At 46.2% G+C, this 18,652-nt stretch overlaps 1 protein-coding gene across 2 annotated transcripts in view; it reads right to left on the bottom strand.

The window, feature by feature from the left end:
• PNPLA7 (patatin like domain 7, lysophospholipase) overlaps positions 1 to 18,652 on the bottom strand; it is a 432,325-nt gene that overhangs the window by 68,482 nt on the left and 345,191 nt on the right. For both annotated transcript variants that reach the window (XM_084650336.1, XM_084650337.1), the window contains one exon: positions 8,547 to 8,703. In XM_084650336.1, the coding sequence (XP_084506462.1) occupies positions 8,547 to 8,703 (157 nt within the window). The remainder of the gene's footprint in view (positions 1 to 8,546; positions 8,704 to 18,652) is intronic.

Here is an 18,652-nt window from a genome sequence, read left to right as displayed (position 1 = left end):
AACCAATGAGAGAGTCAGGAGCCTGAGGCACATCCCCTGTGTTAGGTGGAGCTGCCTGAGCCAGGAGAGGGCAGAGCTAAGGGGAGAGCAGCAGACTGAGCTGAGTTGGAGGCAGAGCAGCAGCAGCCAGCATCAGAGGGGCCAGAGAAGCAGCCCAGAAGGCAGATGGGGCTGGAACCAGAGCTGGGCTGGAGGCAGGGCAACAGCACTGAGCCAGAAGAGGCAGAGCTGGGGAGCTGGAACAGCCTGGAGCTCGGGAAGCACAGACCATCCGTGCTTATGGTGAGTAAAGGCTGAGCTACCTTGGCCAGCTACAGGGCCAGAGGCTAGATGGAGGAAGCTAGACATGCCACAAGTAACACTACTGTTGAGCACGGCGAGGAGCTGGGGAGAGTGAAGTGGGACCTTGGGCAGAGGGCTGAGTGGAAGGAGACGTTGCCAGACAAGAGGGCCTTGAAGGCTGGTCGGGGTGGGGGAGGGAGGAGGGGAGACGACGTGAAGCCAACGGGGGGAGGGGCCTGTACTGGGGAGAAGGGTCCCTGGCATCTAGCGCCTGAGGCCACCGCCAGAGCAGGCATCTGACCCACAATATCACCCCAGTGCAGCCAGGACCTGAGAGGGAGGTCTAGGATGGGTGAGGAACAGACTGTGAAATTTCCTTACATCCCAGAGATGGCTGTTTGTGGTGTTCCCTGTGCCCATAAGGGAAGATTCTTTATTTCCTTTACCCTTTTCCATTTTATACTTATTTTTCTTACAGTTTCTGTTTAATAAATTATATTTGGTTTGAACTTAATGTAGTGCTCACTAGGCCAGGGAAGTAGGAGAGAGCACCCTGGAGTGGGGACACCCTAACCCCCGTCCTAAATGACCATGACAAGATTGGGGGTTCAGCCTTTCAGGAATCCTGGGCCCAGCCTTGTTGGGGTTCTGAGGACTCTGCTGCACAGGAGAGTGGAAGGGGAGCCCTCGAGGTCAGGCAGGGCTCTGGATAAAGAGGGTGGGAGCGGGGACTCAGATCCTTTCTCTAGCCAATTCCACTGGGATACCGCAGGAGCCAGGAAAGCTCCCCACAATAGCGGGACCATGCCCCTGCTTACACTTGGGTTGGGGATGGTTACAACATCTGGGTAAGGCATTTTACCCTAACTGACAGACAAGACCTTCTCCGCCCTAACTCCATATCACTGTATTGTCTGTGACTATTAAATAGCAATGTTTTCATGTTTGCTTTTTAAAGGCTTCCACAAAAAACATGTTCAATACTTCAATGTTCCCTTCTAGTGCGGGGACCCAAGCACACCAGCACTTGGCTAGTGCATGGGAATCAAAGCAAGCTCACTTGAACGATACTATGAAGGAGAAACCGATCAGCCTGCTTTCCTTGTCCAAATGGAATAGAAACCCTGGGAAGATACAGTGAATAAAACCTTCACGATTGCTTAAAAAGATTTTTTTTAATGCAATTTAAAATTAATGAGCTGTGCTAATGGCAGTAAATCGCACCAGAGAGTTCTTGAGCAGGCTGCTGATGCACTCCTCATGTCCACAGAGAGGAGGCTAAAGCACACCTGAAATGTGTGTGCCCTGCTGCCGGTATTTTAAACTGCAGAATTATTTATCATTTGTTTACATGCAGCCTGTTATGGATCAGGGACTTTTTAAAAACTCTGCAGTTCACCTTAAACATTCCTTAACTTGTGCCATGACTGTGTTAGATCTGAAGCTAACATAAGAGCACTCACTCACGTCTGACTACCAACTTCTGCTATCTCTCAGCTGTATGTGCTATCACTCACTGGGACCTCTCACAGGGAAGTTTTCCCACCTCCTGAGAGTAGAATGAGCTCTCTTTTCCTTTAGTATCCTTGCCTGGTGTTCATGCCAATGCCTTTGGCAATGCCTGCATTTTCTTCTTAGGTTTGTGTTTGTTTACATTGTTTTGTACTTGTATGTGTTGTTATACATGAAGATTTGGCATATGAACCAAAAAAACCCCAACAGTGTAGGATGTGAAGTGATTTGCAAAGTGCAGTACCTAATAACTAATTATTCTCTACTTCCTAATGAGAGCTGTATGCCTCCCACAATGAAAACACCACATGTAGCCCTCAACTTGTGGACATCACACTGCAATCCTCACTCAGTGTTCTTCCCCAGAAGGCCATGTCACGTTCACAGCACCCTCTGACCCACTTTCATCTGCCCTATGTTCCGCAATGGGACTCTGGATTTAGACCCAGTCCTGATATTGCAGTGTGGCCCTCAGAGGATGGCTTCCTTTGTCCTGCAAAACAACATTTGGGCTGTGATGCCAGGCTGCAAAGAGCCAGCATGCCAGCATATGATGCCAGCATGGGAGCCAGAGAGTGGCTAATACCCTCAGTGTCCTGGCTAACAACTCTCCTTTCATCAAAACCTGTTTGCATGTATGAGGCTGTGTGCATGGCTCTGTGGAGCATGTGCCCAGTCACTGCTCTTCCAACCTCTAACTCCTTAAGATAGGAAAAATTTTAGCCACCTAATATAGGCACTACATAAAATCAAAATATTTTCTATAGTAAGAACTGTAAGTGGATCATATATACTTTGATATAATATTAGTGTGGATTCATTATCAGCTTTAAAAAATATATAGAAAACTGTAACTTGCTAAGCACAACAGAATCAATGGAGTAGAGTACATAATTGATATGCTCTGTGAGTTTCACACCCCATCTGCAGCATAGCAAATGAAAGCCATTATTTATTGGCTGCTCCATTATATCCAGAGATCCCACCAAATTAAACTGCTTGTCCCCCCTCAAGCACACTAGCAAAGAGATGCCAATTTCTAAAAATACCTAAAAGCTTTTTTGTCCTGCAGCCATTTCTCATTTGGGCTGGTGGCACAGAAACCAGTTGAAGTTATTTAATACATCACAATAGAGAATGTAAATAATAAGGTCCCTATAGGCTACTAAAGCCAGAACATGTGGTTCTAAACAACCATAACCATCAACAGCCACAGCTAATGGGAACTAGGGCAGCAGGGGAAAAAAGGATGTTTCCACAGAACAGGGGCTTTCTAGCCTTTATGTATCAGGTTGATTTTGTAAAAATCTACTTCCAGACTGTTCTCCTCTAGCAACACACTGATCCTCCCATTGACTGGTTCTTGAATATCTGGCCTCTTTGCTGCCTCTGAGCAAGCCCAGTGGAGAAGTTTTCATGGAGACTCGTGGGGAAGGCAGAAGTGATCTTGCAGCTTTTGGACCCTGGAACTTTGAGGCTGTCTGGTGTTTGGCTGAGTCTCTGTAACAGACTCAGATTAGGCCCTCTGTGGAGAGTAAGGGATTTCATGAACTCCCTAACAACTCTGAGCTCCTGACACTAGGAACAGTGTTAGTGGGTAATGAAGAAAGCCACACCAAAGCCTTGGTCTCAAAGACAGCTACTATAATTTCTGATGTGACGGGGAAGTATATGGAAAAGCCATTCCTGGAAGAGTCACACTCCCATAATCTTAAAAAGTTTGCCACTTTGGGCTTCCACTGCTTTGTGCGGCACAGAAAATAATTTTGCTGGATCCAGTCCCACAGCACGCCATCTGCAGTGAAGAGGCCACCACCCAGAGCTGTCTGTTCTTATCTTGCCACATTTTGACATCTCCCTAAATAATTAAGCAACTCCTGTTTTGCATGTGGAATGGTGTGTGCTTGTCAAAATGGTTATAAAAATCCCAAGCAGCTCTTCAAAGCACTCTTCAATAATAAGATGAAATCAGTATTTCTGAGGATAATATTACCTAATTTTTATTTGTACCTTGCAGGGATACGGTAGTCTGGATAGAAAGTGGGGCCACTCCATACTGGATTAACAGAACAGCACCGATGCTAAGAATGAGCCATTTGACAACATATGCTTTGTGTATCAATAAAATTAGACTAAAATCTGCATGTACAATTTAAAAGTCTGTCCCATCTGGATGATAAATAACATTTGACAGATACAGCTCCCTTCATCTCAAAGGCTTGCAAAGAAAGGGCTTTTCAGACTGAGAGGATAATTGTCCCTCCATGACAATTCAGTTCTCTTGGAGGTGCAACCCACCAGCCATTCTTATGGTAGACTTGTGTGCACTGGAGGAGACTAGCATGCTCCCTCCCAAACCTTAAAGAGGTGTGGGAAGGCTGATCTATTGTTACTAAATTAAGTTTATATCTACAAAGTTACTGAGTGCCAGTTTAATTGTGAAGCCTCTGCAGCCACCCAAGTGTAGTGACCCAGCACCTGCAACCACTGGGAAGCCCAGAATCTCTGCTTTCAAAAGGCACCAAGCGTGAGCTACCATTTCAAGAGGCTGCAGAGCTGTAAGAGTTACAGGAAGTTACTTAAAGCTGTTTTAATCCACAAAACCTTCATGACCTCTTTTAAATCCCTCCATAGGGTCCCAGAATAACACCCCTGCACTCTAGTAATGGTGCTGTGAAGCCAAGACGGCTGCAGTGATCATGGCATGTTGGGAAATGGGTGCAGAGTTAGAGTTGGGAGGGCAGGGAACAAGTGAACTTCAAGGGAGAGTGGGATGGAAGGGCGGACCTGAGATTGCTATGGTAGCAAAAACAAGCAGAAAACGTGGGGAAGTTTGTGGGCTTTGTTATATGGACGCTCCCCTTGAAGTGACTGTGTGTGTATTTGGTAAAGGTGGGAACCCTCAATCTAGGGGTTTATTCAAATAACGTCTGTCAGTCCATCCAATTTTAGAAGTGTAACTGGGTGGGTGGGGGGACTAGATGACCTCCTGAGGTCCCTTCCAACCCTGATATTCTATGATTCTATGATAAGATATAACCTTAGGCAGGGACCTTGACACATCCTTGCTGCACATGAATAATATCCCAGGACTAAAATCTACAGCATGGATCATTATTTGTGCAACTGTGACTTTGGCTAGGAAAGTAGCCAAACATGTACATTTACACATGCAGAAGCAATGGATGTCTGTTTCAGCCCTGCAGTCCTTGGGAACTCACACAGACCCAACCTACCACTATGGTAGTGGAAACGTAACAGTCCCTCTCTGGAAGCCTAGGGCCTTGCGTGTTCCAATGCTATCATAATATCCCAGGACTAAAACCTACAGCATGAATCGTTATTTGTGCAACTGTGACTTTGGCTAGGAAAGCAGCCAAACCCACAGCTGACTACAGCTGGAGAAGCTACCTGCAAAAGGCAATGTTAGAATAGATCTGCAAGATGCCAGTTGCAGTTTTCTCTGTCTCCCACTTTAAGTCTCACAAGATATAAGAGGACTGTTAGTTTCAATCCAGCTTGGAAACTTCATCAGGTCACTTTCCTTTCATTAGAAAAACCAAATTGGAAACAATTTTTATATAAAAACTAGAAATAAAATAAATACATTAAATCACTTTATAATTGGCAGATCCCAGATGTAACCAATGCTATCTTTTACCATCAGTCATCTATAACCAGCACTGCTTGATGCTAGGGCAGTTTTGTGCATGTTTTCTGGTGTTCTTAATTCCTCAAACAAATTATAAATTGTTATTTAAACAGTCAGCACACAGCTAAGTGTAGTTTAAAAACCCAGAGTTTCGTATATTTAAAAAAATAACCAACATTTTCCTCCCTAATGCAGTACCTGACCCCTGGAACACTGGGGCTACATCTTACATCAGACATTTGGTTCTTAGTTAGTTTAGAGAAGAATTACCTCAGTCAATCACTTCTACTCAAAAGATGACAGCATGTGAAAGTGAAAGAGAGAAAGTTATATGGTCAGACTTGGAAAGAAAACAGACCCCAGCACATATAAAGACAAGAAACAATGATAAACACCAGCTAACACTTGTGCAAAGATGTACATTCACACTGAGAGTAGGGCTGGTGTACATGCAGAAGCAATGGGCGTCTATTTCAGCCCTGCAGTCCTCAGGAACTCACACAGACCCAACCTACCACTATGGTAGTGGAAACTTAACAGTCCCTCTCTGGTAGCCGAGAGCCTTGCGTGTTACAATGCTATCATTGTGCAGGTTTCTCTGTCTCCTTAGGAGAATACCACCATCTGTGCTTTAAAAATATCTTATCTGAAGATTTTCCAGGACTTGGAGGATTCTCTTGCCTTTGCCCCCTGAACTAGGCAAATATCCTGAGACTGATGTGCCAAATTCATAACAAGTTTGGAGTGACAGACTGGCTGCTTGATGGGTGGCTTTGGGTGATTAACATACAGCCTGTCTTCAAAATGGACTGGGAGGCATTCCTTTAAATTAGGGCTGTTGATTAATCGCAGTTAACTCACGCTATTAACTCACTAAATTAATCGTGATTAATCACAGTTTTAATTGCAATATTAAACAATAGAATACCAATTGAAATTTATTAATTATTTTTGGATGTTTTTCTACATTTTCAAATATATTGACTTCAGTTACAATACAGAATACAAAGTGTCCTTTATATTATTATTTTTATTACAAATATTTGCACTGTAAAAATGATAAACAAAAGAAATAGCATTTTTCAATTCACCTCATACAAGTACTGTAGTGCGATCTCTTTGTTGTGAAAGTGCAACTTACAAATGTAGTTTTTTTGTTACATAACTGCACTCAGAAACAAAACAATGCAAAACTTTAGAGCCTACAAAGTCCACTCAGTCCTACTTCTCATTCAGACAATTGCTAAGACAAACAAGTTCGTTTACATTTATGGGAGATACTGCTGACTGCTTCTTATTTACAGTGTCACCAGAAAGTGAGAACAGGCGTTCGCCCGGGACTTTTGTAGCCTTCATTGCAAGGTATTTATGTGCCAGATGGCTAAACATTCATATGGCCCTTCATGCTTCAGTCACCATTCCATAGGAGATGCTTCCATGCTGATGACGCTTGTTAAAAAAAATAACGCATTAATTAAATTTGTGACTGAACCCCTTGGGGGAGAACTGTATGTCTCTGGCTCTATTTTACCTGCATTCTGCCATATATTTCATGTTATAGCAGTCTCAGATGATGACCCAGCACATGCTCATTTTAAGAACACTTTTGCTGCAGATTTGACAAAATGCAAAGAAGGTACCAATGTGAGATTTCTAAAGATAGCTACATTCAACCCAAGGTTTAAGAATCTAAAGTGCCTTTCAAAACCTGAGAGGGATGAGATGTGGAGCATGCTTTTAGAAATCTCAAAAGAGTAATACTCTGATGTGGAAACTACAGAACCTGAACCACCAAAAAAGAAAATCAACCTTCTGCTGGTGGGATCTGACTCAGATGATGAAAATGAACATGCATCGGTCTGCACTGCTTTGGATTGTTATCGAGCAGAACCTGTCATCAGCATTGGATGCATGTCCTCTGGAATGGTGGTTGAAGCATGAAGGGACACATGAATCTTTAGCACATCTGACATGTAAATATCTTGCGACACTGGCTACAACAGTGCCATGAGAACACCTTGTTCTCACTTTCAGGTGACGTGAACCAGAAGCAGGCAGCATTATCTCCAGCAAATGTAAACAAACTTGACTGGCTGAACAAGAAATGGGACTGAGTGGACTTGTAGGCTCTAAAGTTTTACATTTTTATTTTTTAATAGTTATTTTTTGTACATAATTCTACATTTGTAAGTTCAACTTTCATGATAAAGAGATTGCCCTATAGTACTTGTATTAGGTGAACAGAAAAATACTATTTCGTTTTTACAGTGGAAATATTTGTAATAAAAAATAAATATAAAGTGAGCATTGCATACTTTGTATTCTGTGTTATAACTGAAATCAGGATATTTGAAAATGTAGAAAACATCTAAAATATTTAAATAAATGGTATTCTATTATTGTTTAAGAGGGCAATTAATTGCAATTAATTTTTTAAATTGTAATTAAATTGTTTTAATCGCTTGACAGCCCTACTTTAAATTCAAGCTCCTGTACTGTCTAGTCACTGCACCGAATGCATTAATGTGATCCTTCCCCATCACACATCCACCCCAAACCCACCTGTACAATGAGAGAAAGAAAAGCCAGATCCACAGCAAGAATGCAGCTGAGTACAGCACCAGAGTGAGGCATTTGTCCTACTGATGCAGTGTAATGTTACAAAATATGATCAAGTCCAGCAGAGTGCCCTAAGAGCGCTCTGTTTTTCCAACAGACATGGTAGATATGCTCCATGATCAAAACATCAGATTCCTGATTTATGGAGATTAGTTCTGTACAGAGCTGCTGACATGCCTCACTCCAATAGGCACCAGTTCTGTCTACAGGAAGCATCCTGCACTCTGCCAACAAAGTTTCTCATGCTCTGTGGCAGTGTACACTTTTGCATAAGGCACTGGCAGCATCTCATCCCTCACTACTGGTAAAACAAACATATCAGAGCAATTTCAAACACTCTTCTTCACTTCTCCTAAGATCCAGAGGCTGTATTCTGACCTTGGACTGCTCCTTCTGTGCTGCCATGTGTACTGTGGCTAATGTGAAAACTCCTATACATTAAAAGTGGAAAAGAATATAAACATATATTCTACTTTCTTACCATTGCCCATTGCCTTGCTTTGATCCTCATCTGATTATAGCTACGCTCTTCAGCATACAGGGCACTCATGAATGAGCCAATGGAAGTTCCTCCAATCATATCAACTGGGATGCCTGCTTCGATCAGTGCCCTGATAATCCCCACCTGGGAGCACCCTCTGTGTCAGAAGAAAAAAAACCAACACTATCAGACAAATAGAACTGCTGAAGGGAAATAAAAACTATTACCTCTTAAGGGAAAAGAGCCAGGAAAGCACATTTTTTGTGCATTATACAAATAATCTGTGACACTATATGAAGCACAGAAATTAGAAATGGAAAAGGCACCAATCTGTCCATCCTCTCAGCAGTGTAGAATTGTTCTCTACACTTTCAAGTGCTTTGTCCAGTCTCTAGTTTTAAATATTCTAGTGATAAAGCTGGTGCCACTTCCTTGGGAGACTCTTTTACCATCTATAAATCTCAGTTGTAAAAACTTCCTGTGCTCCATTTCATCCTATTCCTGTCACTGCCCCTTGGATCACTTTATACAAATCCTATTCCTGTCACTGCCCCTTGGATCACTTTATACAAATCCTCTCCCTCCTTGCTGTTTACACATCGTACAGTGCTTCAAACGGCTACACAGAGAGGTAGATACGCTGGAGGGCCGGGATAGGATACAGAAGGCCCTAGACACATTTCATTCGTTCCGTCTAAGGCTGTGTCTACACTTAAACTGCTTCAGCAGCAGCTATGACACTGCAGCACTTCAGCACAGACACGCACTACATCAACGGGAGCGGTTTCTCTGTCGGCTCAGTTAATCAGAGCGGCAGCAGCTCAGTCAACGGAAACATTCTTCTATCGACCTAGTGCCGTTTACACTGGGAGTGAGCAAAAAGAAAAGCAGGACTTGTGGCCCCTTAGAGACTAACCAATTTATTTGAGCATAAGCTTTCGTGAGCTACAGCTCACTTCATCGGATGCATTCTGTGGAAAGTACAGAAGACGTTTTTATACACACAAACCATGAAAAAATCAGTGATTATCACTACAAAAGGTTTTCTCTCCCCCCACCCCACTCTCCTGCTGGTAATAGCCTATGTAAAGTGATCACTCTCCTTACAATGTGTATGATCATCAAGGTGGGCCATTTCCAGCACAAATTCAGGTTGCTCAGGGGTGTGGATTTTTCACACCCGAGTGTCGTAGCTGGGTCAACATAACTTCTTAGTGTAGACCTGGCCTACCTCAATCTCCCTGGCTGCTGGAACACTTTGAGGCAGAGTCTCATCTCAGTTACACTGGCGAAAATGGCTTAACTGGAGTCACTCTAGAGAGACACTGTTGTGAACAAGGGCAGCATCTGACCCTTTTATTGCTCCTCTCTGAATTCTCCTCCCCACTTGTCCATCACAACACCTTCTTGCCCAGGACTAAGCAGAGTATTCTAGCAATGGCCTCACCACTGCCAGAGAACCCTATCAGTTTTAAAACTCTAAATGGTGGCTGCCTTCAAGACTTGTTCCTTGCACCTGGTACTGATGAGTCTCTGTGCTCACACACCTGCCTGCACTTCAACCTCATGTCTGAAGTCAGCAACTTGCTTTTGCCGATGTTGCTTTTGCCAAGCAGAAGGTCCTACAGTGTGAAACATGCTATCTGCTTAAATCCACAGCCTTTGTGGATTTTCTAATATATGTTAATGAAGTATATTAAAGCTTGTCTTTCTCAAAGGGTGCTTTTAGAATGACCAGTACTGGCCCTAGGTCTGTCTTCTTCCCCATATTTACATTTTAGAACTAAATTTTTATAAACACTTTTGGTTTTTGAAATGTTTGCCAATTGTGCTTTCATTAAATGTGAAATGTCACCTTTCCTCTTTTAATAGAGCTTTTCTTTGGAACCTGATTTAAATAGTTAGCTTCCTAATCATGTCGTTGAACGAATAGCTTAGCTCACCTTTCTCTTTAAAAAAAAAAAATTCCTCTGTTCCCATGTTCCTAAATAAAGATTTTCTTTCTAAAAAACAAAACAAAAAAACCCCTCTGGTTTTCCCTGTATAATCAGATACCCTTGTTCATGTGTGTGGGATTTTATTTTATTTTTATGGTTCTGGATTTGTTTTTTTTCTGTTGTATGGCTGGCTCCCTGAGCCTCCTGGATCCACATAAATAACATTCATATTATTTCTATGAGGTAATATCTTTTATTGGACCAGCTTTTCTTGGTGAGAAACACAAGCTTTCAAGCTACACAGAGCTCTTCGTAAGCATAAAAGCTGATGTCTCACAACAGAAGCTGGTCCAATAAAAGCTATGACCTCCCCTGTCTTGTCTCTCTGATATCCTGGGACTCACACAGCAACACTGCACTATGGACCAGCTACATCACCTGTATGCCTTGCAATGATAGAGGAACCCCCACCCCAAACAAAACAAATGGGATTTCCCTTTACACAGAGGTTATACGTTTAGTTAGCTACCCCAGCAGTGAATGGGTCAGAGGCATCCGTTCTGAAGCAAGGGCCTGTAAAAACCAGAGAGTGGTGACTATGGTTCTGTTGATTTGAAGGGACTGTGTACAGACACTATGCTTTGTTCGTAAGAGACTGACCAGATGATGCTTCTGATTCCCAGCCCCCCAGTGTGGAAGGTCTGAATGCAGCGTGGCTATTTAATTTATTGATTAAAAAAAGCTCATGAAACTTTTCAACAGCTGGTTCATCAAAACCTACAGTCCACATAAGCCAGGGCAGCCTGCCAAAGCAAGCTGCATGCAGAAGGAGGCAGTCAGCACATGTTCTGTTTGCTAACAGCTAGCGGTTACCCCATCTATCCAGAGTAGGCCGCCTGCATATTATGACAGAATAGTAAAAATTCAAGTCCGGATCAAGACCTCCAGTTAGCTAACAACAACATGAGGACAGAAAGTGCAGGGCGGGACAGCAGTGACTGCACACCTCTTGTGGGACCAGGCAGTTTCACATGGGATCCTTATTTGTTTCCTGGCGACACCAACAAATGCAACATGCCCATTGTGCAGGGACACAGGTAACTTATGCCAGCACTGCACATACCACCAGCAGCAGAGATGGGCACCACGTTAGGAATGCATCAGGAAAGCCTTGCTGAGCACCCATTGCTCCCAGCAAGGTCAGCGGGAGTGATGAAATCAGGCCAGCAATACTTTAGATAGATCTGGACGGCGAGCTATGCTGCAGAAAGGACCATACAGCTCTCAGACAGCTGTCCTTAACATCAAAGCCATTTGTATGGGTACACTTCAGTAGTGCTTGCCCTCAGTTATATCTTACACTTGCCCCCCACCACAGGCAGGACTCCGTGTATCAAATAAAAGCACTTTCCTTCTCCCTCTACCTCTCCCCTACATGTTAAGCTACTGCAGAATTATTCCAAATGGCATCCCTAAGGAATTCCTCTGGTTGAGAGGAAATGGGTCTAAGTGGTTAGTGCAAAGAACCCAGGAGAAAGAGTCCTGGATTCCATTTTCAGCTCTCATCCTAACTAGCTATGGACTATAAGGTGGCTAGAAAGCTGGCTAGTTTGTCGGGCTCAACGGGTAGTGATCAATGGCTCCATGTCTAGTTGGCAGCCGGTATCAAGCAGAGTGCCCCAGGGGTCGGTCCTAGGGCCAGTTTTGTTCAATATCTTCATTAATGATCCAGGGGATGGTGTGGATTGCACCCTCAGCAAGTTTGCAGATGACACTAAACTGGGAGGAGTGGTAGATACGCTGGAGGGTAGGGATAGGATACAGAGGGCCCTAGACAAATTTAGAGGATTGGGCCAAAAGAAATCTGATGAGGTTCAACAAGGACAAGTGCAGAGTCCTGCACTTAGGACGGAAGAATCCCAGGCACCGCTACAGACTAGGGACCGAATGGCTCGGCAGCAGTTCTGCAGAAAAGGACCTAGGGGTTACAGTGGACAAGAAGCTGGATATGAGTCAACAGTGTGCCCTTGTTGCCAAGAAGGCCAATGGCATTTTGGGATGTATAAATAGGGGCATTGCCAGCAGATCAAGGGACGTGATCATTTCCCTCTATTCCACATTGGTGGAAAAATTGGAAAGAGGGCAACAAAAATGATTAGGGGTCTGGAGCACATGACTTATAAGGAGGGGCTGAGGGAACTGGGATTATTTTGTCTGCAGACGAGAAGAATGAGGCGGTATTTGATAGCTTCTTTCAACTACCTGAAAGGGGGTTCCAAAGAGGATGGATCTAGACTGTTCTCAGTGGTACCAGATGAGAGAACAAGGAGTAACAGTCTCAAGATGCAGTGGGGGAGGTTTAGGTTGGATGTTAGGAAAAACCTTTTCACTAGGAGGGTGGTAAAGCACTGGAATGCATTACCTAGGGAGGTGGTGGAATCTCCTTCCTTTCAGGTTTTTAAGGTCAGGCTTGAGAAAGCCCTGGGTGGGATGATTTAGTTGGGGATTGGTCCTGCTTTGAGCAGGGCGTTGGTCTAGATGAACTCCTGAGGTCCCTTCCAACCCTGATATTCTATAATTCTAGCTGCCTGTCTTGAACAAGTCAAGTGATTAGCCATTCTGAGCTTCAGTTTCCCTGTAGAGGGGGTGCAATCCTATCTACTGTGCCCTCTTCTCAGGGTCAATGCTTGCAAAGTGCTTGAGGGACCTCTAATAAATGTTACATGCTGCAAGTGCAAAGTATTATTTGTCCCCCTAGCAATAATTACAAATAGGTTACACTCTTAATTTCTGGGAAGGAGTGTGGTGTGAGGGGCGGATAAAGGTATGTTCTCAGTATTCATAGAATCATAGAATATCAGGGTTGGAAGGGACCCCAGAAGGTCATCTAGTCCAACCCCCTGCTCAAAAGCAGGACCCATACCCAATTAAATCATCCCAGCCAGGTCTTTGTCAAGCCTGACCTTAAAAACTTCTAAGGAAGGAGATTCCACCACCTCCCTAGGCAATGCATTCCAGTGTTTCACCACCCTCCTAGTGAAAAAGTTTTTCCTAATATCCAACCTAAACCTCCCTCACTGCAACTTGAGACCATTACTCCTTGTCCTGTCCTCTTCCACCAATGAGAATAGTCTAGAACCATCCTCTCTGGAACTACCTCTCAGGTAGTTGAAAGCAGCTATCAAATCCCCCCTCATTCTTCTCTTCTGCAGACTAAACAATCCCAGTTCCCTCAGCCTCTCCTCATAAGTCATGTGTTCCAGACCCCTAATCATTTTTGTTGCCCTTCGCTGGACTCTCTCCAATTTATCCACATCCTTCTTGTAGTGTGGGGCCCAAAACTGGACACAGTACTCCAGATGAGGCCTCACCAATGTCGAATAGAGGGGGACGATCACGTCCCTCGATCTGCTCGCTATGCCCCTACTTATACATCCCAAAATGCCATTGGCCTTCTTGGCAACAAGGGCACATTGCTGGCTCATATCCAGCTTCTAGTCCACTGTCACCCCTAGGTCCTTTTCCACAGAATTGCTGCCTAGCCATTCGGTCCCTAGTCTGTAGCTGTGCATTGGATTCTTCCGTCCTAAGTGCAGGACCCTGCACTTATCCTTATTGAACCTCATCAGATTTCTTTTGGCCCAATCCTCCAATTTGTCTACGTCCCTCTGTATCCTATCCCTGCCCTCCAGCGTATCTACCACTCCTCCCAGTTTAGTATCATCCGCAAATTTGCTGAGAGTGCAATCCACACCATCCTCCAGATCATTTATGAAGATATTGAACAAAACCGGCCCCAGGACCGACCCCTGGGGCACTCCACTTGATACCGGCTGCCAACTAGACATGGAGCCATTGATCACTACCCGTTGAGCCCGACAATTTAGCCAATTCTCTAGGCAGTCCTTTCTCACCCCAAAACATACCACCTCAGCCACTGGCTTCACATTTGGAGTTTCACGTACGGGGGGATCAACATGGAGATAACTTCGCCTTTCTGGCAGAAGGTCTTGCAGAAAAATTCCTGGTCACAAATCAGGCCTTTTCCTTAGTCCCCAGAGGTAAATGCCCCAGCATTTGTTAGAGCCTTTTAATGCATGAAGAAAGAGCTGAACTGGGAAAAGGACAAAAAAATCCCCCAGAGACAAGCACACGTATATGCTACACACGTGCCCAGCCACAGGACAGATCACTTACAGCTCACTGGAAAAATGAGCAAACAGAGCAGGATCATTCAGCTTAAACTGTCAGTAGGAATACAGACTGGCTCCTGTGCTGCGGTCAGATTACTGAAGGGAAACAAAATTAATACAAAATAGATCCCACATGCTAAGATTTTCTCTTCCTTAAATTACATTTAAACTTCAATAGGATGTCCTCTGTCAGGGGAATAAAAACATACAAGACAGCATATGCTGAGCAGAAGGGTCACTTGCTTTCCACACGGCCTGGGATTCCTGACATAGGGTATGTCTACACTACGGAATAAGGTCGAATTTATAGACGTCGGTTTTTTAGAAATCGGTTTTATATATTCGAGTGTGTGTGTCCCCACAGAAAATGCTCTAAGTGCATTAAGTGCATTAACTCGGCGGAGTGCTTCCACAGTACCAAGGCTAGAGTTGACTTCCGGAGCATTGCACTGTGGATAGCTATCCCACAGTTCCCACAGTCTCTGCTGCCCATTGGAATTCTGGGTTGAGATCCCAATGCCTGATGGGGCTAAAACATTGTCGCGGGTGGTTCTGGGTACATATCGTCAGGCCCCTGTTCCCTCCCTCCCTCCGTGAAAGCAAGGGCAGACAATCGTTTCGCGCCTTTTTTCCTGAGTTACCTGTGCAGACGCCATACCACGGCAAGCATGGAGCATGCTCAGGTAACCGTCACCCTATGTCTCCTGGGTGCTGGCAGACGCGGTACGGCATTGCTACACAGTAGCAGCAACCCCTTGCCTTGTGGCAGCAGACGGTACAGTACGACTGGTAGCCGTCATCGTCATGTCCGAGGTGCTCCTGGCCACGTCGGCTGGGAGCGCCTGGACAGACATGGGTGCAGGGACTAAATTTGGAGTGACTTGACCAGATCATTCTCTTTAGTCCTGCAGTCAGTCCTATTGAACCCTCTCATGGTGAGCAGGCAGGCGATACGGATTGCTAGCAGTCGTACTGTACCATCTTCTGCCGGGCAGGCAAGAGATGAGGATGGCTAGTAGTCGTACTGTACCATCTTCTGCCGAGCAGCCATGAGATGTGGATGGCATGCAGTCCTTCTGCACCGTCTGCTGCCAGCCAAAGATGTAAAAGATAGATGGAGTGGATCAAAACAAGAAATAGACCAGATTTGTTCTGTATTCATTTGCTTCCCCCCCTCCCCCGTCTAGGGGACTCATTCTTCTAGGTCACACTGCAGTCACTCACAGAGAAGGTGCAGCAAGGTAAATCTAGCCATTTCTTATTGGAACCCTCCGTGAAGTCCTGCCTGAAATACTCCTTGATGTACAGGCACCCCCTTTGTTGATTTTAGCTCCCTGAAGCCAACCCTGTAAGCCGTGTCGTCAGTCGCCCCTCCCTCTGTCAGAGCAACGGCAGACAATCGGAAAAAAAAAAAAAAGGCCTTTTTTCTGTGTGGACGCCATACCAAGGCAAGCATGGAGGCCGCTCAGCTCACTTTGGCAATTAGGAGCACATTAAACACCACACGCATTATCCAGCAGTATATGCAGCACCAGAACCGGGCAAAGCGATACCGGGCGAGGAGGCGACGTCAGCGCGGTCACGTGAGTGATCAGGACATGGACACAGATTTCTCTGAAAGCATGGGCCCTGCCAATGCATGCATCATGGTGCTAATGGGGCAGGTTCATGCTGTGGAACGCCGATTCTGGGCTCAGGAAACAAGCACAGACTGGTGGGACCGCATAGTGTTGCAGGTCTGGGACGATTCCCAGTGGTTGCGAAACTTTTGCATGCGTAAGGGCACTTTCATGGAACGTTGTGACTTGCTTTCCCCTGCCCTGAGGTGCATGAATACCAAGATGAGAGCAGCCCTCACAGTTGAGAAGCGAGTGGTGATAGCCCTGGGGAAGCTTGCAACGCCAGACAGCTACCGGTCAGTTGGGAATCAATTTGGAGTGGGCAAATCTACTGTTGGGGCTGCTGTGAGGCAAGTAGCCCACGCAATCAAAGATCTGCTGATATCAAGGGTAGTGACCCTGGGAAATGTGCAGGTCATAGTGGATGGCTTTGCTGCAATGGGATTCCCTAACTGTGGTGGGGCCATAGACGGAACCCATATCCCTATCTTGGCACCGGAGCACCAAGCCGCCGAGTACATAAACCGCAAGGGGTACTTTTTGATTGTGCTGCAAGCTCTGGTGGATCACAGGGGACGTTTCACCAACATCAACGTGGGATGGCCGGGAAAGGTACATGACGCTCGCATCTTCAGGAACTCTGGTCTGTTTCAAAAGCTGCAGGAAGGGACTTTATTCCCAGACCAGAAAATAACTGTTGGGGATGTTGAAATGCCTATATGTATCCTTGGGGACCCAGCCTACCCCTTAATGCCATGGCTTATGAAGTCGTACACAGGCAGCCTGGACAGTAGTCAGGAGCTGTTCAACTACAGGCTGAGCAAGTGCAGAATGGTGGTAGAATGTGCATTTGGATGTTTAAAGGCGCGCTGGCGCAGTTTACTGACTCGCTTAGACCTCAGCGAAACCAATATTCCCACTGTTATTACTGCTTGCTGTGTGCTCCACAATATCTGTGAGAGTAAGGGGGGACATTTATGGCAGGGTGGGAGGTTGAGGCAAATCGCCTGGCTGCTGGTTGAAAGCCAAACACTAGCAGAGTGCTCAGGAGATACCCATGATCCATCCTGTCGAACACTGTCTCCTGATCCAGGGACAGGAGGGCGAACGACAGACCGTCCCTACACCCGAGTTCCAAGAGGTCCCGGACCAGATACAGTTGTCGAAGATGGTGCGGATGGTGCAGTTGTCGAAGATGGTGCAAAGACTCAGCCGAGACGGTGACTAGGTCTGGGCTGAGGATGCCCCAGAACACGCGGTAAAACTCCACAGTCAGCCCGTCCATGCCCGGAGATTTATTGGTGGGCATGCGGCAGAGGGAGAGAACTCAGCCAGAGTGAGAGGCAGCTCTAGCCAGTCTCGGTCACCCGCGCTGACCGTCGGGAGTTCGTCCCAGAGCACTCTGCAAGCGTTAGGATCAGTCGGATCCGGGGAGAAAAGGCTTGCGTAGAAGGCCCTGGCCCTCCTGCACATCTCCGCCTGATCCATGAGGGGGGTGCTGTCCTCTGCCAGGAGAGAGGTGACGTGCTTCTTGGCCCCCCTCTTTTTCTCCAGGGTGTAGAAGAAGCGGGAGCCGCGATCCATCTCCCGAAGAAGGCGGATGCGGGATCGAACAAAGGCACCCCGGGCCCAATGGCCCCCGAGGGCCTGGAGCTCCTCCCGCTTCTCCCGGCCTGTTCTGCAGAGGGGCGGATCCTCGGGGTTGGTGGCCAGATGCCTCTCCAGCTCTAAGACCTCCCGTTCCAACTGCTCTATCGCCCCATGCCTCCCTCGGCTGGCGCCCCGGGTGTTGTCATGGCAGAAGAGCCGGGCGTGCACCTTTCCCAGGTCCCACCACCACTGCGCCGAGGGAAAGCCAAGCCATTGTCCTTGCCAGGCCAGCCAGAACTCCCAGAAGGATATCACGAAGCCCACATCCTCCAACAAGCTGTTGTTGAAATGCCAGTAGGCCGGCCCCGGCCTCTCCGCACAAAGAGAGGCCGTTACGGTGGCTATATGATGATCAGAGAAGGGGGCTGGCCGGATGCTGGAGGAGTGGGCCCGTGAAAGGTGGAAACGTGATAAATAAATGCGGTCCAACCGGGAGTGGCGCAACTGATGGGCCTCCACCCGGACAAAGGTGAATGTTGAAATGTTGTCCGGGTGGTGGTCGCGCCAGACGTCCACCAGGGAGTGGTATTCGACTATCTCCTGGAGGACGTCTGCAGCAGCAGGGCAGTGCTCGGTCCCTGAGCAGTCCCGCTCCTCGAGGGTGGTGTTAAAGTCCCCACCCAGGACCAGGCACTCATGAGGATCCAAGGTGCCGAGGAAAGCGGACGCCTGCTGATAGAATTGTAGCCGCTCCGGGCCTGATGCCA

This window comes from Lepidochelys olivacea (genome assembly GCF_965140295.1).
Source record: "Lepidochelys olivacea isolate rLepOli2 genome assembly, chromosome: 16".
Lineage (NCBI taxonomy): Eukaryota > Metazoa > Chordata > Testudines > Cheloniidae > Lepidochelys > Lepidochelys olivacea.
This window is presented reverse-complemented; position numbering and strand designations above follow the sequence as displayed.